Raw genomic sequence first — 25,572 nt, forward strand, 5'->3', positions numbered from 1 at the left:
GAGTGAATACTCAAGACACGATGAATTTTAAACATCTTGTGATATGCTGAAAATAATGATACAATATATTGCGATTAAGCTTTTTTAACTGCATATTATGTCCACTACACTAAACTGAGTCAAGAACTGTTTTGTCAAATAAGAAGAAATTCTCAGTCTATTCATGTCACTTCAGTCTTTTTATTTCTACACAATGGGAGTCAAAACCACAGACAGACCAACACTGGGATGAAAGTAAAACCCTGTACAAGGCTGCATGCACCTCATAATCTGAACTGTTAGAATTTCAGTCTACTCAAACTTTAACATGAATTTATAACAATGCAATGTGTTCAAAATTAATTGTACAACCCCTTCAGGAGTTCAAAATCTAAAAAATCTACAATATCACATTTAAAATATCAAATTTAAAATATCACATTAAAAATATGGATACTTGGCCGCCATGAGACAATATAATATCGCCCCCCAAATATGGCAATAACATGCTGTATTGCTTTTTTCCCCCACCTCTAATATATATATATATATATATATATATATATATATATATATATATATATATACTATATTTATATTTAAATCTCTCCTTTCATCATATCAGTTACTGTGGTGTTCTGTTTGATTTCATGTTCCTGTTCTTTTTCTTTGAATCCTGCAAAATCATTTGTTGGAGGTGTTGTGTTCTGGGTGGGGTGGGGGAGGTTAGCAACATCTCAGACAGCTGGGTTTAGTGGCCGATTACTCAAAGACAAAACGTCAGTTTTTCAAGGCCATAACTCCTGAATCCCGGTGCCCTTTCTTCGTTAGGATGTTACCGAAATAGTTTAGCAGAGAGAAAATGGGTTAGGGCACAAACTCGACACTTCATTTATTTTTCCATCTGAGGCAGGCAGTGAGAGAACACTGTCCATCTGCCTAATGCAACAGAAAAACTAGTCCCTCTCTTGCTTTTCACTTATTTCTCTCTCTTTTTTTAATCCTCAGAAGGAAACAACCTTCAAGGATAAATGCAAATGTCACTTGATCATGTTAGAGGTCCGAAATGGCACAGATATGCACAAGAGATGAGCACTGTGCTCCCACAATGTGCTTGCATGCTCTCTCTCTCCTCTTCCTCAACCTTCTCCTCCTCATCCACCTGCCCATTTCTCTTTCCATGAACTCTATCTATTCTGAGGCTTGAGGACAAACTGTTTTTTAGGATTACTATTTTGAAATAGGAAATCCAACTCAGTTAGATGAACAGACAAAAACACACATTTCTAAATAGATGTGTGTGTGTGTGTGTGTGTGTGTGTGTGTGTGTGTGTGTGTGTGTGTGTGTGTGTGTGTGTGTGTGTGTGTGTGTGTGTGTGTGTGTGTGTGCGAGTGTGTCTTAAAGGGGTCTGTTTTTCCCTCTTAAACTACATTTTGGCAAACTACACAGCCAAAACTGATCAAACACAGAACATAAAATTTAGTCTGCTGATATTCTTATTCCTTCTCCTGGCCTCTTCTTATCCTGTATTGGCAGAAGATGACAGAGAGGAGACCTCTGTAATTTAAGTCATCCTCGATTTCACATTTCAAATTAGCTTCACAATAAAGTCTTCTATCTGGCAAACCTGAAAATCTCACACCCCTGTCAAAGGAGCAGAGCAGACTGGCCGATTGTTGCTAGGACAACTATCTGAAATGGGAATCAGATTAACCCTTCCTTAGATCTCCAGACTGGAGCCATCTCTTATTCAGCAGTGTGAGGCCTCTCTGCGGTCCCTCAGAGCCTCTGGGAATTCATGATATTCCAGCTGCTCTTAATGTAGCCAATAGGGACAAAAGCTGCATTAACTGAACATCTCCACACTGCCAAATGTCATAAAAAAATGGTTTGTTTTTTATTGCTGGGATAAAATCCTATCACTCTTATAACTCTGCTTGTTATGTATTATTTTGATTCAGTAGTTCAGTAGTATTTTCTTTTTGCTTCCCTTTGTTAGAAACAGAGCAGCAACAACCCGTGACAGTTCCATTATACATCTATTGTGACAATAGCGGCCTATGTGCTTTGTAAGCATGCTGCAAGTATCAGCAGTCACAAAGACAATGAAATGCAGAAGAGCAACTGCGCCAAACATACTTTGGATTAAGACACGGTGGCGTCACTGCAGCAAGGAGCGCCTGCAAATGAAAACATTTATACCACCAGATAAGTTGGCCTAATTGGTTGAGGTCAGAAAGAAATGCAGATTGACAGGCAGAAAATATGGGAAGCATTAAATGAATTGTCTTTTTCGAAAAAAAAGTACAATCACTAAACCGTCTACAAACATATTAAATTCAATTTTTATTTGAATTCTTAGTCAAATAAAAAACGTATTCGGTATTCTACATAGTTAGTAAAATATAAAATAACACATTTGTATTTGTTTTTCTTTATAGAGCTACTGTGTTTAATATCAGTTTACAGTCTATCATCCCTGTCAGAGCTTGTAGATGCCCTCTGGACTTCCTGTCTATGTACTGTGTTATGGATAATCCACCCTCTGCTTTCACTCCAGTGGTTTCAATACTCTCCCGGTATTTTTTTTCTCTGAGCTCTGTTACCGTTCCTCGTGTAAGAGATACAGTGACCAAAACAGTGTAGTCAGCGAGGAAGTGATTACAAACTGATGCTCCAAATTCGCTATAAAATGAAAATCAATATTTCCACAAGTTGCTGCAACATAAAAGATAACCTTCATTGATTTTTCTAGACTTAGGCCTCTGTGATAAAATCTAATATAAATTTTCAGCCACACGGATTTGGATCAGAGCGGGGCAGGGGATGAACGATAAGTTCCGTGCACATCCCTCAGAGTTGGATTTTTCCCCCTCCCTTACCTCTTCCAAGGCAGGGCTGTGCTATTTATAATTGGCCCTGTGTGAGCAAAAGCTTCTATCAGGAATCTGTTCTAATTTTTATTACTGAGAAGCTAAAGCCTGTTCCAGATAATTTGGAAATTTCAGGGGAATTGTGATAGAGCTGATGGCACAGCCGGACTGACTCTAGAAAGGAGCTAACCTGTAATAGCCTCTGTGGCTGCGCTGATTAAATGTTGCCATAGATGAAAGACCTGCCATCACCGCAATAAATTAACCAATCACACAAATCCCAAGTCGCTACTAATCCCTCCTTGATACCATGATCCTCTGATCAGCTGAAGGAGGTGAAGAAGAAAGTGGCTTGTGACACTCAGCCTTCCTCTAACTCCCTGCTTTTCTGTGTAAACAACGAGCTAATGATATCAGGTTTGACCATTTCACCACTACCGGCTACTCTTAACCTGCTCCATGGTCGGACCAGGTGAAATCGATACAAACCTTGGTGGGAATGCTTATTCCCTTCATATTTTTTTTTGCTTTCCACCAAGGTCACTAACTGCTCTGTATCTGTCGTGATTTCACAGCTGCAGGATTTAGACAACTGAGAGTTCAAAACCACTTCGTCTGAATTCATTCATTGGCTTTGAACATCTACTTTCAACACCCACTCGCTATGAAGAAATTCCATTTAAAACAAAAACACCAATCAAAATATTACAGTAGGAACTGCTTTTGAGTTGCGCTGTTTTTATTCTTTTAACCAGTAAAACAAATTCACTGGAATGATCAGAAAACATTTTCATTAACAACATTACTTATACCCATTGTAATTTCTTTAAACTGCAATGTCCTTTTCAGATGATACTAGCAGTATAAATATAAAAAACAGGCTTATGTAAGTGTTATGTCAAGTTTATATGTTCTCTGTTTCTAACATGGGAGTGAGGATAAAGGATTTGTACCTGTTTTACCAGTCAGTTTACAGCAGACAGCACCCTCACACCTTGATAACGTCCTTTGCAATTAGTTGTTCACTGCGATGAAACAAATTGCATGTGGTCAACTGGAAATTTCATTAAGGAAGATTTTCCTCTAGCCCTCGTTATCGCTCAGTGTATTAATATTTTCTTAGCCTCGAGGATGGATGGGTTGCAAAGGTCTTTTTTGTTGAATAAAATGGCCATAGCCAACCTCACTGTCTGTGTCCTTCCTCTTCAATACATGCTTAGAAAAAGAGCAGAAAGAGCAGTATATATGTTTAGTTAGTGGCTGCATATTTTTAATTGCACCCTAAATCCGCTTTTTGGTCAACATCCTACATAAACTGGGAAATACCATATTTCTATGTCTGTTTTTTTTGTTATTTTGAACCCCTCTAAATGGCTGCTTACATCTGCTGAAATTAAACGATCACTACATACCACTTTTATTCCTTTTCTTCCTCCTCTTTCCTCTCTCTAAAGCTATAGCCTCTGCTATTGGGAGACTAAATAACAGATATATGCAGGAATTGCACACTAATTCCTTTCAGAGATAGATCTTGGCTGGTGCCCTGTCATAAATCAGAGAATTTCGATATGAAATGAGGCAAGCTGCTCTAATCATTTCTGCATTTCAAATTGGATCACTGGCTCAATCGCTTGGCTTTTAAACTGCTTGCCTAAGAGCAAATGTGAGGTGGGAGATAATTCAGCTCAAATCTCTGCCTGCTCTGTGCGGCAGTTAGTTTACTGCTTGAGTGCAAGAGAATGCTTTTTTCTTCCCTTAGCCCATCTTTCCCTTTTCAACTTTGTTAAATTGACTTTTCATTTTAAAATCGATTAAACCGAGAGTCACTGCTGTTCCCGGAATCTTTAAAGGGACACCCATAACTGTGCGCATGTGCCTTTATTTAACAACTGCTATCATCGCAACACTATGGGGAATAAATATTTCCTCATTTAAATCACCTTTTATCCTGCTGACTGGGCCATAAGCATCAAAGTTGATGTGCATTAGCTATTACTCATTTCACTGAAATGAAATGCTAACAGTGACAGCATTTATATTTACTATGGGTGGCATTGCATGACTAGTGTATGTTTCTTTTTTTGTGTTCCCAGCAGTAATAGGGCAGATTAGTGATTGGCTGCTCTGGTTCTTGATTAAGAGCTATGCTTATTTAACAACATCACATTTAGAAAGAAAGGATATCGGTTTTCCATTTTTCTAAATTATTTTCTAAATTATTTTTGTAAGAGAATTTAAGAGATCCAGAAGAAGAATGCACACTATCCATACCTCATTCTTTAAGACCTTCAGGCACTTTGTGGTACTCCAACTCCAAAGCCCAACAGTTCAGTGTAAGCTCGACCTGCCCTGAAGACAAGAAGCCCCTTTCCTCTCTCATCCGAGCAGTCTTTTTTCTAATATTTGTACATCACCCACACCACTCAGAACCTTTAAATCAATCTTATTCACTCCCTTACCCCAGCCCTTCAGCATCATACAACAATACTTTCTTTGTTATGGATAATGTTTAATAAAACATCAAATGCATGTGTTCTTCTAAAACTTTGGAAAATGTGTTTGTCCTTAGAACTATTTGAAGTTGTAAACAAGAAAAAGCTGGATTTGAATAGATATGCTCCAGGCCCTAATCATGTCTTAGAGGTGTATGGACTCACATGTACTTTTTGTGTTAAACTTTGGTCAGGGGACAGAACAGCCCTGTCGCTTCACTACTCTGTTTAAATTACTCAAAATTTCCACTTTGAATTCAATTGGGAAGGACTTGTTTGATCTTTTGCATGTAAGTTAGGACTGAGTCCTGGAGCAGCATGAAACTGTGTGAGGGAACATAATAGGGAACCCAGAGCCAGTAATGTTCACCTGTATGGATATTACCATGGCCCCTGGGGGTCAAGGTAGCAGGTGGCATATTCTCTGGACAGATCTGCTCTTTCACCATCAGGAATAAACATATGGGTTGGGAATTTCTTCAAAAAAAAAGAGAGAAAGAAAGAAAGAAGAAAAGAATGGGAACTCAGAAGTCAATCAGTCGAAATCCCTGCTCTTGTAACCACATGCAGGCTATAAGTCAGAAGTAGTAAATAAAGACAAATAATAACAAAGCGAGCATGATGTTGAATAAAGTCCCAGACTTTAGATAAACCTGTGTGCCCTCCTGTAGGTATTGGATTCTAATAACTTTCAACTACCCTCTTTCTGGTGGAGTTGGACATTTCATGTTGCATTAGAGTAGCATTCCGTCAATGTGAGTTCATATTTGAGATGATTATATTTAGTCTGTGCATCAAAACTCACAGAATCTAGCATTTATTGTACTAATTACATTAAACATAGCACAAGAACAAATCTAAAAGCCTGTCTTTTCTCTTAGACAGAGAGAAGAAGTACATAAATTGTAAAGCAAATGTAACTTTTTTCTAATGAAGACCAGTGTGAACAAAGGTATCTTGGAATTGCACTCCACCTGATTCATTTTGCTGCAGTGTTCAATAGTTTGATCCACTGCTGCACTTGAAATGGGGTCTTACTAAATCCCTCGTAGAAGACCAACAATATTTACAACGAGTAAAGTAAATAAGATAAAGATGGTGAACTTGCCCCTCACTAAATGCATTAGACGTGAACTCTCTTATCAGAGTCTCAGCACACGGACTGTTAAAAGATGGGTTTCTGAGCTGGAAATGGTCTTTGTTACCCAATTAGTTTGCAGACGACCCCTTGGTATAATATTCCTGCTTTGACTGCTTCATTCACATCCATCTAATGAGGCGCTGCTGGACCACCAGGGAAGGTATGGACACTGTCCAGACCTTTATCTCCTCCAGCACCTATCAGCTTTCTTATCTTCAAAGCTAACCTTTTTTGTCAAAAGACTTGCATTTTTCTGCTTGGTCCGTCCAGAGTCATTTTGACAGGGCTTTGTCTAAGGTAGGCCCAGAGCCAACTAGGCTGAGCATCAGAGGGCTAAGGCCAGAACCAGGGACAGCAAGGACTTATCAAGGTCTACCAGCAGGGGTTTGCCTCCCTGTAGGGTGGCTGTCCTTCTTTCTCTGAAGGAAGCAAAGGGAGCAAAGACTCTGTGGTTCCCCACTTCCCATGCCAATGGGACCAAAAGGGAAAAAGGGAAGGAAAATTGATGAATTTCTAAGAGTGACTATTTCAGTGTATAAAGCTCTTTGCTGTAAGCAAACATACAGGGATGACTCACGCTTTATATCAGTAGACTTCCTTCAAAAGGGATGATTAGGACAACAGCTTTAAATAAAATCCCAGCTGGTAAAGTCAAACTTCTATAGCTACCACCACTGGCTTTTTGCTGGATTACCATGAGGACTCAGGGGCTTACAAATAGAAAAAATAAAGGATTGATTGATATTTTGAGAAATGTGGCCTTGATTTAACTTTTTTTAAATAGTTTCTCCAGTCATGGTTATCCTTTAAAGCACCATTTGTTAATGGCAACGGTATCCTTGGCATGTTTGCAGAAAGCATGCAGCCATACAGTGAGCACAAAGCAAATCTGTGCTTATCAGGGGACCTGTAGTATCAGATTGAGTAGTTGTGATATAAGGACAGAAAATGTCAGGTTCACTTGTGGATCAAGTCAACCATGCATTATCTCTCAAACAGTAGAGTTGGCTGTGACCACCATACTGCAGCACTGACTACCGTACTGATTGAGTGCTTCACTATGTAGAGCTGTTGGAGGCAATGAGTTTCTGCCATGCTTACGAAAACTTTGAAAGAGGCTTGGTGAATAAATGTAAGAAGCAAAAAACATCAATGTCATAACTATTAAAAAGCCTAGCTTTATAGGGTTACTTCAATAGACTTTGCTTGGATGACTTAATAAAAAAACATGAAAACCATTGATAATGCCATAGATAGATATATGGACACCACTGAGAAAGAGAAAGCATGCCAGATAATTTCCATTTTACCAATCTGAAGAGCCCCAAGCCCAGATATTGGTTTAAACCCAAGAAATAATTGATGCATGCAATCACAAATTGGTTCCCCGCCTAAAATTTGGGCCCATTATTTCATTAGACGAAGCCACATTCTTTGTGCCAAAATTATTTCTGTGTCCAAAATAGAAATTCAAATCCTGTTAGTCTTGATAAAGTGTGCTGTTTTCAAACAGGTTCAGAGACAATGTTACTTAAAGATAGAAGGCAGAGGCCACCTTTCAATGCAAATATTAATCAAAACATTTGGACTTCAAATTGTTGACTTTTCACTTTTCATTTTAACAGTTTGTTTGTTTGTTTTGTACATTTGCATTCAAATTCTAGGCTGTGTGTTTCAGTGTGTATCATTTAGCAGCTATGCTACACAAAGGTCCTATCCTGGGGTGCCTTCTTGCATATGTAATTGGATGTTACTGTAAATAATTGCCTGGGCATGTGCCAGTGTGATGATGGTGATGATTTGCGTGTTTGTGTGTATATGTTGTCCATGTGTGACTGTGTGTAGTGTATGTGTGTATCATCCTCTGTGCGAGTATGTGTGTGTGTGTGTGTGTGTGTGTGTGTGTGTGTGTGTGTGTGTGTGTGTGCGAGCGCATCTGCCCCATCCATACTCCACTCTCAAGTCCCACTGATTCTCCTTTCCAGCCATGTTGAATCCTCTTTTCCTTATCAGGCGAGCCCAGGCCTGCATCAGGCTCTCCTTGCTATGACAGAGGCTACAACAATAGGCCTGCGATACCGCTGCTTAGCGCTGCGTTTCGGAGGGGAAACCTGCCACGGGCGCAGATTAACTACAACACACACACACACAAAATAGATTGCAGCCTACAAAACAAAACATTTTTCAGAATGCCTCCTCTTGATTAATGAAGCAATGACAAGAAGAAAAATATAATTTCTGAAACAGAAAAATCTGCCACCACTTGTTAAAGTTTAGGGGTAGCTAACAATAAACATATTGGAGGGAGAGGGTGGGCAAAAGGGGTGAGATAAATGGCTTGAGTGATGGGCTGAATAATTTTTGGAGCATTTTTTGGTTGCACAAGCCTTATTCCTACCCTTGTACTAAAATACACAATAATCGCACTCCATCAGTTGACAGCCTCTGCCTCTCTCTGTCCCGGGTGAAAATTAGGACAGTATCTAGACATTTTTGCTCTTCTGTAGTCTACAAGCTAAAGCTCTCTGTTCGCGGCCAAAACCAGCTCTGTGTGAACACATACAATAAGGCACAAGCACATGTTCTTCTACACAAACACAGACACTACTGTGTTACCTAAAACAAAGCAATTAAATTAAAGGGGGATTTATTGGCTTCGTTCTCACGTGTATTTTTATAAGAAATATAAAGTATACAAATCTTTAGCCCGACTTAATGATTTAAGACCAGAAGAATCAGTTATGGATTCCTTCGTTTTAATAATATTTTTTGAAAGAAATAATTACAAATATCCTAAATGAAACACAGCATGAGTAGAAAAAAAACCCACAATATTATTATTGTTTCTGACTTGTGATTTAAGGGTTGTATTGTAATACAGTGATAAGACCAAATAGTTTGGATTTTTTTGTTAATTGTTAGAGTTACTGATTACTTTTATACATGTTTACATTTCAAATTTGATATGATACAACTAGGCCTTCAATAAATATATCTAGTTTACAACTAGTTTGTAAAGATAGAAGACAAGATATCTATTGTCATCATATGTCATATGCATTACAATTACTATGTAATTTGCACAAGGCTCTGGAAACACATTAAGACCAGAACTGTATTCAAACCAGACTCATTACAGTGCACCTTAACTAAGCCCCAGTAATTAGCATTGGTAAGGCATTGTACAAGAGGCGGCAACACCCTCATCAACACACATTTACAACTGAGCTCTAAATCTGCTTCTCATTAATAGCTTGCCTCACAATCAATTATTAACACCTACAATGAAAGCAAAGCTCACTAGTGCCAGGCAAACTATGGGCCGCCCTCTTCTCTTGGTTCTGTCCGGCATAGGTAATTACCACTTTTAAAGACACCTGCTACTCAATAGCATCGACCCAGACTGTTAATTTAGCCCCTCGATTGCAGCCATTTATGTCTGAGTGTCACTATTAATTTACATTAATTTGGAGTGTAAGGAAGCTGGGCAGAGGCGTTGTCGGCAGCCGGTTGAATGTGCTCGTTGCTCACCTGCGCTGGGGCTACGGCTGTAATTGGAGTCTAATGGTCTGATTGATCAGTGAGAGAAGTGAGGGATGAGACGGCACTCTGGCAGCTCCATCAGTCAGACAGAAAAAGAGAGAAAAGGAGAGGAGGCGGATGTGGAACAGAGCAGAGAATAGCCTCACAACAGCATCACATAGCAACATTTTGTGTTTAGTCTCTTGAATTTTTTTCCTTGCTTATTTTTACTCTTGCTGTGTGGTAAAAAGGCTCTGAGCCCCCCTGTCTGCATTCCCTCACTTTTTAATTCTTGCAACAAAGTATGGTACCTTTACCTAGGCCAGTTCCTTAGTTCTTGGTTCAGATCTTGTCCCTATGTCAACCTAGTTCCCAGCCCTGGGTTCCTCTAACAGCTCTTGATACCATAGCTGTACTTTGTGATACTGGCTACTTAAAAAATGTTTTACAAGTGGGTACTACTTTGACAAAAAGAATATTAAGTCTTCAGTGACCTTAAAGTGCTATAGAATTTCTAAAAATACCACAGGAAGGCCAGGCATATAAGCTGTCCAACAGCAATAACTATAACTACAGTCCCTCATGCCAAGCTGAGCCCCTGGGGTCCACAGACCTGCCACATCCAACCCATCAGCTGTGAAATCTGCTTTCCTCTTTGATAAACGGTCGAGATGTGACCCTATCTCTGTCCTGCAGATGCCTAGATTCCCTGTAATGCTTTTACCCCTCTGTTTTTCCAGCTTCCTCTCTCTCACTCCCTCTCTCCCTCTCTTTACATTCTTCCTTTTCTAAAGCTTTCTACCATTTTTTCCAGGCCTGCGTGGTCAACTGCATGTAATGCTCCACTGGTCGTTCCTTCTCAGCTTCATCCATCGATTAAGTCAACTTTGAGGCCTGTCATCTACAAGCAGCCAGCCAACATTTAGCTTCCTTGTTAAAGAACATATAGCATAGCCAGCTCTACTTTTGCTCCCAATTGCTTCCTCTGGAGACTTGTAGCTCTCCCTACTGTCCCTCCTACACCAGCTTCTGCAGGACTGCTCCCCAGACACCAGACACTTACATAGTCTCCTCCTTTATGGCTCTGTATGTGCCAAAGTTTAAACTGTATTTTTATTATTTACTGTAAACCACATAAGGTATCATTACTCTCTACTCTTTTCTCTTTTGTTGGATGTGTGGGTATAGAAACAGACCAACAAAGCTTGACCTCCAAAAAGTAATATTTTAAATGACATGTCTGAATGAAGGGATAATAAATGTTTGATTTCAGAGAGCATATCAATATCTCACCAGCGGGTCATGTATTAAAGCATGAGAGAGGTGTCACTCCTGCCGTAGACCTGGCTGCCTTTGGGTAATTCATTCACCTCTATGGTTTCAAAAAATTGGCAGAGTAAAAGGAGATTTAATAGTCTGTGGAGGTCACACATCATAAGATAGGCTGAGAGTGCCTCCTAGCTGGGATAGAGACCCATGAAGCAATGAGCTTTTATTTCAACCTCAAAAGCTCTTCACTGCCTTCTAACCCGGCCTGTTCTGCAGCACTGGGGACCCTGACAAAGAAGAAGAAAAAAATAAACTAGACATGCTTTTTTTCTTCAAACTATCATTTTGTTCTTGAAGTCTTCCCTCCCCAGGTAAGGCATATGAGTTCCTGCATGGCTTGATATATTTATATTCGATATTTAAGATCATATAGCCTCTTGCCTCCCAATGGAACAACTGAGTCCTTAATATAGTATAGCAACTAAATGCAACACCATATAGGAAATGTCGCCAACAGCAGTATTTTTATCAAGGCAATGGCATGATAACTAAATGTTTCATTAATAAAGCACAAAACTAGGCTATTGTAAATAGATCATTTCCTAGTGTGCAAAAATACAAAAATTGGACGATTAACAGATTTGTACTTAATTTTTGTATTTCACTTCTGCCTTATTAATTCTCTAAGCCAAAGTTACACTACACTGTCATAGGCTCCCTATAACAAAACTTGCCAGTTGGGTTGACCCAGCCTTTAATGAGAGATGGTGAGAAACTGCTAACAGCCAGTACCTTATTTGAAAAATGAAGGTAAGTAGAGGAGGGGGGCAAGCGGCATTGAAAGGGGCCCCAGGAGAATAGACACAAATCAGATCCTTAAAGGCAATATGCCAAAGCTTCCCCCAGTGCTTTTAATTGCAAGGGAGGTTTGTCATAGTCTGTAACCCTTTAACAGCCTATTTTAGGCAATGACCAGCACCTGCTCACTTAGGGAAAAAAAGAGAAAGCAATACAGGCCATGAAAAGCAGCAAAACATCCCTCAAAAGGAAAATTAATGAAGAACTTATCATTTTTTCAAGAGTAACAATCAATTTATGATTCTAGTTCAGAAGGTATTGCATGATTTTGTAAAGTTGATATCTACTTAAAGCAGTAAAACCATTCACAGAGATCTTTTATATGATCACAGCCTGAGGTTCATTTCAGGGACAGCTGAATGTTGTTTTTGGATCTCTTTCAGGGAAATTCATGCAGAGATTGCCAAAGAGGTATATGGACTGCGTTACTTTGGAAAGCAACTTGAGGTGTTGCTCTGTCAAATCACTTTTCCGCCCAAGGATAACTGGCTTTGCCCTGAGAGAAGCCATATTTCATGGCTATAATACAGCCTGAGTTATTTAAAGCCACTGATGACTTCAAAACCACAAGGAGAGCTTAGAAAACTGTTGAAACTGCTCTGAAAATGATTGAGTTATGGGAAACATGGAGGAAAGCCTAACATTGGGCGGCTGTGGCTCAGTTGGTAGAGTCATTGCCTCTCAACCAGAAGGACAAGGGTTCAATCCCCAGCTGGGCAACATGTCTGACATGTCCTTGGGCAAGACACTTAACCCTGAACTGCTCCCTCTGCTTTGTTGGTGTATGAATGGGATTAGTTACTTCTGATAGATGATACTACCATCAGTGTGTGAAAGGATGTGAATGGGTGGGTGTGACATGTGGTGTGAAAGCGCTTTGAGTAGTTGGAAGACTAGAAAAGCACTATATAAGCTCAAGTACATTTACATCATCATGCATTTCACTTTTGTTTCTTGAAAGTACTGCTGTGAGCTTGGTTTTAATTGAGATATCATTTTTAAAATGTATCAAATGTTGGACTGAATATTAATCCCAGCCTCTGCAGCAGCAGGTCAGCACCAGCCTCTGCTGGGATCTTTTGAAACAAAGGATTTAAAGGGACTGTGTGCAGGCTATAACATAAAACACAATTGGTTGTGTCTTCATTTAGTTGGATTGAGCTCAAAATCAACCAGTTCAAGTCAAAAAATATCCAATTGACTTGGTAAAATGGATTTAATTCAATGATGGGAATGTGACTGGTTGTTTGTCTCTCTGTGTTAGCCCTTTGATAGACCCCCTTCCGGGGTGTACCCTGCGTTATGCCAAGTGATAGGGAAGTGATAGTCCCCCCCAGCAATACCTGAATAATAATAATTAGATAATTGATTTTTATCACATTAGTTGGTAAATATTAAAATGTGGTACCCAATATTTAAAATTACAAAGCACTTTACCAAAACAATAACATACCAGTGCAGTGCTGTCAGGGTTCATTTCGATCTTGCCCTCGAAGGGTCCCCATGTTGTCCCCACAGGAAGCTGCTGCCGGCTGTGGATCCGACGCTCACCCTCTTTGAGGAAGGCATCCAGCTCTCCTAAAAACACACCACAACCCAAAGCTGTCAGCAATATTATTCCCTATAGCACACAAGTTCCACATCAAATCACATTGACATTTAATCATTGCACTTTTCCCCCTTAAACCTACATGTGCGATTGCATTATTGCCTCAAAGTAGGCAATAATGCAGTGAGGGTTAAAGCCAAGCAGCTTCAAAATGGATAAGCAAATCAAGCAAGCATCCATCTGATGGTGTTTCTCAGACACATGGTGTGCTAACCTTACATGAAATGTGTCTTGTGTGAGATAATCTCTGTGAGACAGTGCAGGCTTACTGGCTCGTGAGACCAGCCAGTGGCAGACCTATTTCTGTTGTTCCAGAAAGGCAGTTCCCTTGTTAGTGCTGTGCAGAGCTCAACTTAATTAAGACTAAAACAGGAGAGCAATATTAGAACCACCAGTGATCACCTCCTTTTCACCCCTCATTATCTTATCGCTAAGATTTAGTGTACTTTTCCGTATGGTGATTAATCAAATAGTTATGATAAGCCCCATAGCAGGTTTTGACATAATTTAGTGTAGAGGATATTTTCCAGAGTGAGTGTGCAGGTGATAATGTGCAGTTCGCAAAGGGAGTGTGCAGCTCTAAATTGTACATTTTCAATTGCCTAAACAACTCTAGTCTTCTTTGAAGTTTGATGATCCAGAAATATCTAGCTATGAGTTCCTTTTCTATTCAAGAAACCATCTGGAAGCATAATTTGCACAAAAAATCACAAATACATTTTTAATCATGTTCAGCCTTTTTTGTTATTACATTCTTTATAAAGACAACTTATTTTTTGGAAGATGAGATATCTTGCTATTAAGTTGTTCTAGGTTTGGCAAAGTGAATGAATGACCATTTAGCAGTAAAACAACTTCCACATATTTTATGTCATCCAAAAAAACTCATATAATTTAGTCAAACAAAGTCTACATGTGATTGTTCATTGGCCAATATGTGTTCAAGGCATTTGGTTAATGCTGAATGGGCTGAAGTGATTGCTGAACTTTCTGATGCTCTTGTGGTATAATAACCTATTCAGCCCAGGTCTACTCTGTAAATATCAACCATGTATCTGCAGCATGCCATTGTGTTCATCTGTTGTGCTAGTATGGAAATGTGTGCTTATGTGGTCTTTTGCATGCATAAACATGACCAAACATCACCATGGTATTACTTGCTACACATGACATATTGCTGATCATAGCAGTGGTGGTCAAACTACTAACAACAAAAGGTCAACATAATTCAATTAATTGACCAAATCTTTGTTGAAGCCAGATTCAAATTCCCGTGCCATAAGAACATGGTGTAAAAATCTGGTTACATTTTAGAGACAATATGTACAGTTTTGGAATAGGCCTGAAAATAGGTTGATATGGACAGTGTTATCTCACTCTTTCTTTCACTCTGCCTCCCCTCCTGAGTTCCAGCTTCTACATGCTGTCCTCCTGGAGCTGCAGTGGAAGGTGGGTAAGCTCATTACAGAAATATAATTAAACATCGGTGCACAGCTGGTCGTCATCACTGAGAGCACAGCCACTGCTTGATGCATTCTGTTTGTCCTCAGATAAGACCCACGGCCTTTAACCGCTTGGATGCAAGTTCCAGTTTAGCCCCGCTTGACAAACAGCTACAGCCATCTCCAGCCAACGATTCTGGTTTCTTTCCTTCACCCTTTCTTTCTTTTTGGGTTGAATGCATGGCATAAAAAGGGGGTAATGGGTAGTGTAGGTGCAAGTAGAGGTGGGGGAGGGGGTATGATTCAATTTGTGCGGTTTGTGGTCCACTGTGTTTAGGTGCCAGTTGTGTGAGTCTCACACCAAATGTTGCCTGAGGACCTTGGCCCACAGATGGCTTGTCACATCTGTTGCAGATACTAGTGGAAGATCTCCATCAAAACACCCATGGGTGAATAATCAGTTTTCCTCTGAATGTTGTCAATGAGCATTTAATGGTTTAGTAACATCCCAAAAATAAGCTGACATATATGATCTGTTAACGTGTGGAAAACAAACATTTTCAGGTTTTTTTTTTACATAGAAATCTGTGTTTATAAGCCGTCGAAACATGGTGCTTGTATTCTTACAACATTCCCATTCATTTCACAAATGCCACACCCTTGTTGGAAGAGCTCATGATGTTGCTCAAAAGCTTTATCCCCTCCTACAAATTCAAACCAACCCATATCTGCAACCTACACCCTTTCCACCCACTAACAACACTCTCAACCAACCCCTACTCCTACCCCCACCAATCCGCTGATAAGATCATCATCTGTCACTTGACTCTAGGGTCTGTTCCTGCGCTCTACAGATCCTTGGCAGACCAAAGAATGTCCCTTTGTGCGGCGAGATCCTCCTCAGATTCTACCAAAGATGTTCCATGTTGGCATCGTTTCTTAATGTGTGTATGTGTCTTTTGTATTACAGTGCATAGTTAAGAAACCCTGCCCCCCACCAGTGGAATATGACTGCCTGGTATAATTCAAGAGAATAAATTGATGTGAACAATTGACAGACTATCAGACAGACAGCCTAAAGAAGGTGAACTTCCACTTGACTATAATGATGCAAGTATACATAGTTAAATACTTAAAATACAATTTAAGTTAATATTCAGAGGGGAAAATTATCTTATTCATATTGAATAAACATTAGAAGAAGATGTAAGAATAAAGATCTTCCTTGTCTGATTTTCTAGCTGATATCACAGTTAAAATGAATTCTGCTTACCCTCCAAACCAATCTCCCTCCTGGTTAGGTTCAATACCTCAACTTCCTTCTATTAAATCTTTAGATGATAATAGATTCACATTTCACTTTTTTCTATTTACGCCCACAAAAGAATATCATTTCCAGGCTTTGGTTATGGTGAAAGATGACAAATGATCATCAACTTCCTACTTGGAATGGATTTGCTCAAGTTTCTCTTTTAAACAAACTTGACATCTCTACTCGATTTTTTTACCAAACTCATGATGTACCTAATCTTTTTCAAGTAACCTGGCGTTAATGAACCAGTGATGGCGGAACAAAGAAGGGCAAGAATAGAGACAGGCGGGAAATACACCTAAAAATGATGATCCCCATTGATATCGAGCTGTACCTTTGAATCCAAGCAAATAAATTACTTTTGTTCAAAGTTCAATAACCTGTGTGTGGCAATTCAAAGATGCCTTACTGAATCCCAGTCATCTCTACTGACAGGTAGTGTTATAGAGCCACCAAATAGGCCATAAATTAATATACCATCAGAGAGGCATATGGGGTGAAATTTGATGCACTGTATCGTTCAACATAAGGTGCCCCATCTTTAAAGCAGATATGTGATATGAAATTTTACAGCTCAAGGAGAAATGTCGCAGAGCAAGAGAGGGATGAACTTTCCCACCCCCAACCCAAATCGCTACTCTCAGGTCCTACTGAGAAAAATACATCATTTATAACCCACAGTGCTCACTATTATCTCTGAGAAAGGTGTTTTAAAACAGTGGAGGACCTCCAACACCAGCAGTGCCACATTGTCTCCTTCTCAACCACCTCTTCCATCCCCACATGCCTTAACAGGCCTAGATTTGACTGCTTCTGGCCCGGAACACAGTGGAAAAGTTGGCGATTTATTTAGCGCTACAACATGAGTTTGGCAATATGAGGAAGTAATAGTTACAGGAAGGATGAGGAAGGTATGAATTAATAGATGGGTTAAACCGCGTAGGTTAGGCTTGTGTTCAGAGAGGGATGCACTGGGAGGAAGGAGTTAACCAAGCCAAAGGGATAACTGTGTTTTGACGCTTAAAATAAACGTAGTGTGGGGTTGGAATGAAGACCCCCACCCTAACCTATACCATCAATAACCATCTAAATCTAATTCATTCACCTTTCATACCTTTCTGGATGTTAAAGTCTTAAAAGAATCTTAGTGTAAGCACAACAATCTGCCTTTTTACAGGTGGTTATGATGGAGACTATTTTCTTATTAAAGTCACATATTGGATTTCACACTGTTTTTCTGTGGAATTTTCCCAGGAAGAAATTGTAAATTTAAGGTTTTAAAAGATTGAATAAAAAAATGAACCTAAAATTGTAATACAAGGAATAAAAGGGTGCTGGTAGATGGATTTGATTGACGTTGGACAATTCTTGTGTTTCACACTGTTTCCAGTCTCTTTGCCTATCAAACCAATGTTTAATTTAATATGCAGATAGAAGAGTGTTATTTTATTTTCTATCTAACTCTCATTTGAGATGCGAAGAGTATTTGTTTGAATATTTTTTTTGTAGGTTGGCAATAGTAAGATGAGAAGTCGGGTTCCGACCTCACACCAACTGTGACCCAACACAAGTTTACTTTGGGAATGTAAATGGCACCCAGCTTTCTAGGTTGGCAATGTACGTTAGCAGTGGCGATATATTGCTAAATTGTGGAATCATCCAATAAGGCAGTAATACTTAGAGATACTGATCTCAGTGTTGATTAGGGGATTCAAAAACATAATCCATACGCCTAATATGCCAATGACCTCTTTGAACGTCAGAAATTTAAAAAAAAAAGGAGTAAATTAGGTAATAGAGACACATGCACAAGTAAATACAAAACACTTTGTCCTGCAGTGCATTACTAACTCAGAGACTGCTGTAAGGTGTCATTGAACAATTGAAATATACTGGCCGTCAAGCACTCTGTTTCATCAGATTCCTGGCAAAGTCAGCAGCGGGCTTGCTGACTACAATCTCTGAGACATCCATCTTTAGTGAAGCACTGCAATTTCTATTGATAGCATGTAAAGGGAGACAGCAAAACTTAAAGAATGACTGTCCTCACAAAGAGATATCCCTGTATCGCCAACAACATCTAGAGGACACACACCACTTCAGCAGGAATCTGATGATTTCAAAGGCATTTCTTAAAATTTCAAAGCCATCAAAAGGACATTACTACCACTGAATGTGTCAGGGGGGAATGAGTAATTGATGGTATGTGCATTGGGCATGAATTTGAGACAAATGGATATAAGTGCTGATAAGTCAGCTTCAAACAGGAAGTGATCATTTTCTCGTCATAAATAAAGTGAAATGCAGCAAGGCATGAAGACGTTATTTAAGAAGGAAATATAGGTGGGGATTGTTTTGAAAAATCCTCATCTGACAGTGCTGTGAAACAAATTACTTTATAGGAAAGAATGTGTGAAACATTGCTACCTTCTGTAGTTATTTCAACATTATTTTTAGAGTACTCCTGAATATCCAACCAAGTCAATTACTCGGCTGCAACTTCCCCTGGGTAACAGGAATTCTGTTTTTTTTTCCTGGGTGACCTACTTGTCTTTTGTGAGTAGGTTTTAGCCAGAGCAGTTTGACAGTAAACAGATAAGATGGATTAAGCTTTTTTTTCATCCAGTTTTGATGTGAACAGCGTAAAAGCGGGTTAAATCATTGAGTTTCAGGAGTATTTTTAAATGCCTGGAGATAGTGCGATAAAAGAGCTAAACCTAAGACTTCGGCCGGGAAGGTCAAGGTCGCGGCTTTGGAGAGCAGCTACCAGGAGACAGAGGCCAGCTCCTGTCTCTCCCAGAGCAAGCTGAGCCCGCAACCACGGCACCTCTCATCACACCCAGAAAGGATACACGAATGGAGTGAAACAAAATCCAGTGAGAGCTCGACGGGCAGCATCAAAGTGCAATGCACCCTTGCCATGTGTGGGTGCCTGTGTGCGTGTGTGTAAGTAAGCGTGGAGGGTTTTTTTGGGATCCTGCTTACATTCATGCATGCATGAATAAAATAGGAGTGTATTTGTGCGTTTCTGCCCGTGTCTGTATATACTTTAAAATATAATTCCTACAATATTGGAGCAACTAGCTCCATTTTACGTTTCGTTAATTTGCAATTACAAAAATAAAACTAATTAATTTGTTCTTGTAAGAGAGTAAATAGAAGTAGGACATACATATTAGACAACCTAGTTTACATTGCAGATGATCATAATTTAAAAAAAATCCCGTTTGAGAATACTATTTGTAAAACAGCCCTTTAACATCCAAATTACCTCCCTTCCCCACCTCCTCCAGACTGGATCTGAGGCATACTAACATAGGAGCAACATAGGAGCTGACAGCCATACAATCATGTGATGCTGCTCAGCCAATCCTGAATTCATTTGAATTCTTAAGCAACGCTGTGATGAGGCCACTTGAGCATAAGAAAAGGTGAAGAAATAAAAAACAAATCAAAATGATATACCGGGTCAAATACTACATCAAACATGTTTGTTTATCTCATATCACATTTGGTTGACACTGAGAGGTTTTTGGTTTGTAACATTTATGGGGGACGTATTTAGACACATTTTGTGGATGTCTATTCCCCCACTGCTCCTCATGTCGGTGACAGGGGAGAGTAATCCTATACACAGGCTGCTATTGTGAAATGAGAAACTAGCCTCCTTCACTGCCAGAGACCAGATGCACCTCTCCCTCTCTCTCTCTCTGTCCTAATCTGTAAACGACTTAAAGGAGCCTTATCTCCGGGCTCTTCTGCTTCATTTCATGCTTGATTTACTTTAATTTGTCTGATAGGGCACAAGGATTTGGAAATGGCCCATCTTTCGGTGGAAAATGTTCTGATTTTTCTCCGGCATTGTTATGTGGAGGTTTTTGACTTTTCTCTCCCCCTCTCTCACTCCTCCTTCTCTTTCCTCCATCTTCATCACTTTCCTACTTTCCCTCTTCCTCTCTCTCTACCTCCTTCCCTTCTTCTTTCTCCATCATCTCACTCCTTTTTCTTTGGAGGGGGGGCTGGGATCGGATCTTGCTCCAGTGCAACAGTCTGTTTGAGTGCATTTTGATTTGAGCTAATACAGCAGAAACAAGTTTTTCATGAGGTGTGATTTTGTGATGGGTAACGGCAACACCGACGTCGTGTTTGCCTTTCAGATCCACACTGGGTGCAGAGCAGCCGAGTGCTTCAAACCACAAAGATCTTATGTTTAAGTTAAGAGGCGACTGGCCCTCCAGTTTTGCAAGTGGGTGAGCGGCTGGTGCTGATAAAGTTGCTCCACAATAAACGACAGGAACAGGCGACATGTACAGATGCCTTGAGTTCTTTTTCTGCAGGCAGAACTCAAGTACTTGCATGGCTGTCTGGCTGCCCCCGTCAACAAGACATTTTCCCCACTTCTATTTAGTGACTGAATGACAGTAAAGGCAGTGAGCTATGATTAGAGGAACCCATATCTAACCAGATCCTGAATTATCTCCATCCCCTCCCACCAATGAGCAGGCACAGAGGTAGCACAGAAAGCTAGAGAAAAGGAGAAGGGGAGAATGAGCTGAGCTGTCCTGATTGTACAGTATGTCACATAGTTCCATTGGTTGCCTTTAAGCACCAAGTATGGCCTATGAGGGGAAAAGAAAATATCTGAAAACTCAACTAGAGTCAGTCATACATGGGTCTACTGTGGTTATAATGAAAGAGCATTTCAAATTCAAATCTTTAAAGAGGAGATGATAAGGTTTATAGGTCTTCATTAAACAATTAACAGAATTCTTAGCTGCTAGTAACTTGTCATTACAATGCCCACAGACACTGACAGGAAACGTCACTAACCACACCTTCAAACACAATGAGCATAAATACATGGCTAACACACACACACACACGCACGCACGCACGCACGCACGCACGCACGCACGCACGCACGCACGCACGCACGCACGCACGCACGCACGCACGCACGCACACACACACACACACAACAGGGACACCATTGAAATTCATCTCACAGCCTGAATTTACTTAACTGCGGGTCTGTGCATGGTGATAAACGGAGTGATGATCCGGCAACACGTCTTTATCCATGCTTTGCTTTAATTAACGGCGGCTTGTTTGTTGAAAAGATGATTAATATGCCAATGAAAATTGCATAATTGAATACCACAACACCCACACAATCAGGGAGGAACATGCCATTTTTTATTAACTTTTTATTATCATTATTATTACTATTATTTGGTATTTTAATTCACTTGACAAGCAGACCCCACCCCCTACCACCCCTAAACAGAAAAAAAGAAGGAGGTGGAATTGGCGTGACCAGAGGGCCAAGCTTGGCCCAGCTGTTCATCACCAATGAAAGGCCTTCACAGGCGTGGACACAGTTTTCATATCAATACCTATCAGTGTGAAGGCTTTACATGTGTGTGTGTGTGTGTGTGTGTGTGTGTGTGTGTGTGTGTGTGTGTGTGTGTGTGCGTGTGCGCGCGCGCGTGCGTGTGTGTTTGTGTGTACGTGAAAGAGAGAAAGAAAGTAGGATTAAGGGACAAGGGAGATATGGCTTAGATGGGACTGAGTTCATTCCTATTGCCAAATAATAAAGTGAGGACCAATGAAAACTAAACAGTCATGCATATAAAACAAAGCAATATGTGAAGCACTTGCATCCACATTTTGCGAAAAGCCTTGAAAATTCATGCATGAAAGAAGTACAAACTAAAGTCACTCAAAATTACTCTAGTTTTATTTTTTAAAAAGGCCAAAATAAATTAAAATTTCCACATACGAATGAGTTTCAGTTGAGCAATCTAGAGTTTACCTAGCATTATATCCCCTAGCAATGCTTTGCCTGAGTGTCTCCATGTTAATGTTAAATACACACATCAAATATTCAACCAATTACAATGATACCTCTTTGAAAAAAGTGTGCAGCTACAGCGCCTGGGAGGGTAAGCACTGCAGAACAAACATATTCAGAGAGCTAAAGAAAGGCGCAATGGGTGTCAAGTCCCTGGGGGCAGAAACACCACCCGCCACGACTACATTCAGCACCACATTTAGCAGTGGCTCTGGCTATCTATGGAATTCTTTGGCCTTGTTCATGTGAAATAGTAATCATAGTGAAAAGATAGAATTGTAAATGGACGCAAAGTCAGCTAAAATGTGGACAAAATGGTTGGAAGTGATTTATCTTTATCTTATTAAGGCTCATTCTCACTGTGCCACATCCTACGTACCCACACAAAACTAGAACAGAATTAAGTGACGTCTTCTTTAGATGATAAGAACAGTGATTGCATTTTGCCCTATTTTAGATTATATAACTAACAACCATGAAGAACCTCCATAAAGCCTCTTAGTATAGCGGATCAGTGACTAAATTTGCATCAAGGAGATGCACCACAAGAGTACAGTGATTTGTCTAATCTCTTGTTGCATATTTCATCATTATAATAACACTTTATTATGTGTGTGTGTGTGTGTGTGTGTGTGTGTGTGTGTGTGTGTGTGTGTGTGTGTGTGTGTGTGTGTGTGTGTGTTAGTGTATGCGTGAGGTAGAAGGGTGGGTGTTGTCTCTGCTCACAGGTGATATGCACATGTTTAAATCCATCAGTAATCTCTTAAGAAATAAATATATCTGGAAAAGGCGGGCTATGTTTACTCCTATAGCACTTTGATTGCAATTACATTTTACATCACTCAAAGCCTAGAACTCACAGAGAAGGTGATGATGGACTTTCATCATCAGTATCAGCAATCTCAGTGTCATTTATGTTTTGTGAGACATGTCTGAAGACTTTGAATAAATCCCTGGAGACGCAAGATAAAACCCTGCTTTTCTCTTGCCATGATGCACGTCCAAATTTCTTGATTACAAGAAAAAGGGGGGAAAAAAAATAAAACCTTGAATGAAAGCCTGTGCTAAAAGTTTTTCGGTTTGCTGATATAACAGTCAAGTGTGTCTATAAGTCTACTTAAAACGCTTAGGTATCAGTGGAGACAGCTGCGACACCCTCGTCTTATGATTCTGTCGAGACAGTACACTATCAAACCTTTCATACGATTCCCAAGCTACATTTCCGGTGACAAAAGCTTTGCGAAGCCTCCTGAAGGATTCATCTATATCCTAATATTTCCAATCCAATTTAACTGGAGCAGACGAAGTGGTCTGAGCGCTAGTTTACCAATCTTTGCTTTCCAAGACTCTGTGTGCTGAAGGCTTGAGGGGTTCAATCAATGGCGCTTTGATCTCGGCTGGAACCATAATTATTTAACATTGTTACAAGGATTTCTCTAATCCATCCTACCATTAAATCCCTTTTACACCCTCATCTTCTGCAGCCTAATCTGCATCTGGGTGCTCCGTTTGTCTCTGTCCCTCATTTCAGCTTCCCCCTTCTGCCTTGACGACACCCTGACTTTATAATGGACTTGGGTGCTGAGTTAGAACATTTCTTGTTTACTGAGAGCAACCTGACTGAACTGTGCTCAAATAGACGGTTGCTGTGTAAAAATTGAAAAGTTTTTCACTGTATTCGTCCTTGAGTTTGGCTCCGTTTTGAAGTTCACATTCTGCAACTAAATTTATAAGAACATAAGGAACTATTGAAATGGAACTGAATTTTCTTAAAATGAACCAAGGGCATTCAGCAGTCTAGGTGAATGAAAGCTTTAATCACCATTTGTATATGCCGACACCCCCCCATGTCCTTTAGCCCCCCCATGTCCTTTAGCAAATATTTGCAAGTTTGTGTTTTACCATGATATAAATAGCAGCAGGAACAACCCCAAAACATTTGTTGAGGCACCTGCCACAGTATTGTGGCCATCTGGTCCCCCCATTCTACTAGTGTGACATATGTGCATTAAACCTGAAATGGCTATTGTTGTTTTTTCAGACAGGAAGAAGATGTATTGGCCATGTACCCTTTTGGGTTGGCTGGAGTCAAAAATGAGACTCAAGCGATTTTACATCTGAGTGAAGCTGTGTTTTCAGCGTTTGCATGTTTGATGTCTTGAAAGGGGAAGGAAGTTGGATATGATCATTTTTTTAGGTGCTGGGGAGTGAGTGATGGGGGGGGGGGGGGGGGGTGTCTTTGGCTTGCTTTGCCTGTGTCTGACCATCAGGTAGAGTCTCAGATGGCCACTCCTTAAGCTGACCCCTGCCTTGCATTGGCTAATGCCCAGCTGGCATCAGGAGCTGAGCAAGCTGGGTCACACTGGGCCATCAGGGACGGCCAGGAGAGAAATTTGTGCACAAGGTGATAAAATGGCTTTTGTTACCTCTCTGTTACACTCCTCCCTCTGTATCCCATGTTTTATCATACCTTTTTATATGTGTATATTTATCTGTATGCATTTTACTGCTTAGAACAAAACAAAAGTAGTTGGAGTAGTTCAGACATTTTTTTAAGGGTGTAAAAACAAAGACCCTTCAATGCTGTAGTCGTAGTTGCTAAAGTTACTCAAACAATGGTAAGGTCAGCTAAAATGTGAACAAAAGCCTGATTTCAATACTGCTGGAAGCACCCCAACAAAGACCGTAATAAGGATTTGTTTAAATCAGTCAGATACATTTTCCACAGATCACAGTTACACCTCCAGTTAGATTCTTTTTAGGTATTCCTTAACACTAGAACCGCCAAGACCGTCTGAAAGACGGTTTGGGTTTTTATAATACAAATAACTATTTTTAAATAAAACCTATGAGCCTCTCATCCTATGACTTTTCTTAAATATGTGTCCTGTATGTTTTCTGAAGCCTATGTGTAACTAAAATAAAACACACAAGATTTCTGAGCATTTATACCTCTAACCGCCGCCGCCTTCATATTGACGGCAGTTGAAAATGATACATTTCCCTGGATTGTTTTCGCGCGTCCTTTTCATTTTTATTAGTTATTGTTTCTATTTATAGACTTCATAGATTTAACAAAGAGCGACAGGTAGATAGGATATACAGACAGATAGAGAACATAGAGGAACACCTGCGTCTCAGCCTGAATGACGTCGGTGCCCACTGAGCCACAGCATCCACAAGAGCTGAGAAGGAGGCAGTGTCAGACAAACACGCACTG

At 40.0% G+C, this 25,572-nt stretch overlaps 1 protein-coding gene across 5 annotated transcripts in view; it reads right to left on the reverse strand.

Annotated features, from left to right (window-relative positions):
* Positions 1-25,572, reverse strand: part of zfpm2a (zinc finger protein, FOG family member 2a) — a 105,154-nt gene that overhangs the window by 39,584 nt on the left and 39,998 nt on the right. For 4 of the 5 annotated variants that reach the window (XM_065957792.1, XM_020633925.2, XM_065957791.1 and 1 more), the window contains one exon: positions 13,589-13,713. The exons of the other annotated variant lie outside the window; for it this stretch is intronic. In XM_065957792.1, the coding sequence (XP_065813864.1) occupies positions 13,589-13,713 (125 nt within the window). The remainder of the gene's footprint in view (positions 1-13,588; positions 13,714-25,572) is intronic. 5 annotated transcript variants of the gene reach the window in all.

This window comes from Labrus bergylta, chromosome 8 (genome assembly GCF_963930695.1).
Source record: "Labrus bergylta chromosome 8, fLabBer1.1, whole genome shotgun sequence".
Lineage (NCBI taxonomy): Eukaryota > Metazoa > Chordata > Actinopteri > Labriformes > Labridae > Labrus > Labrus bergylta.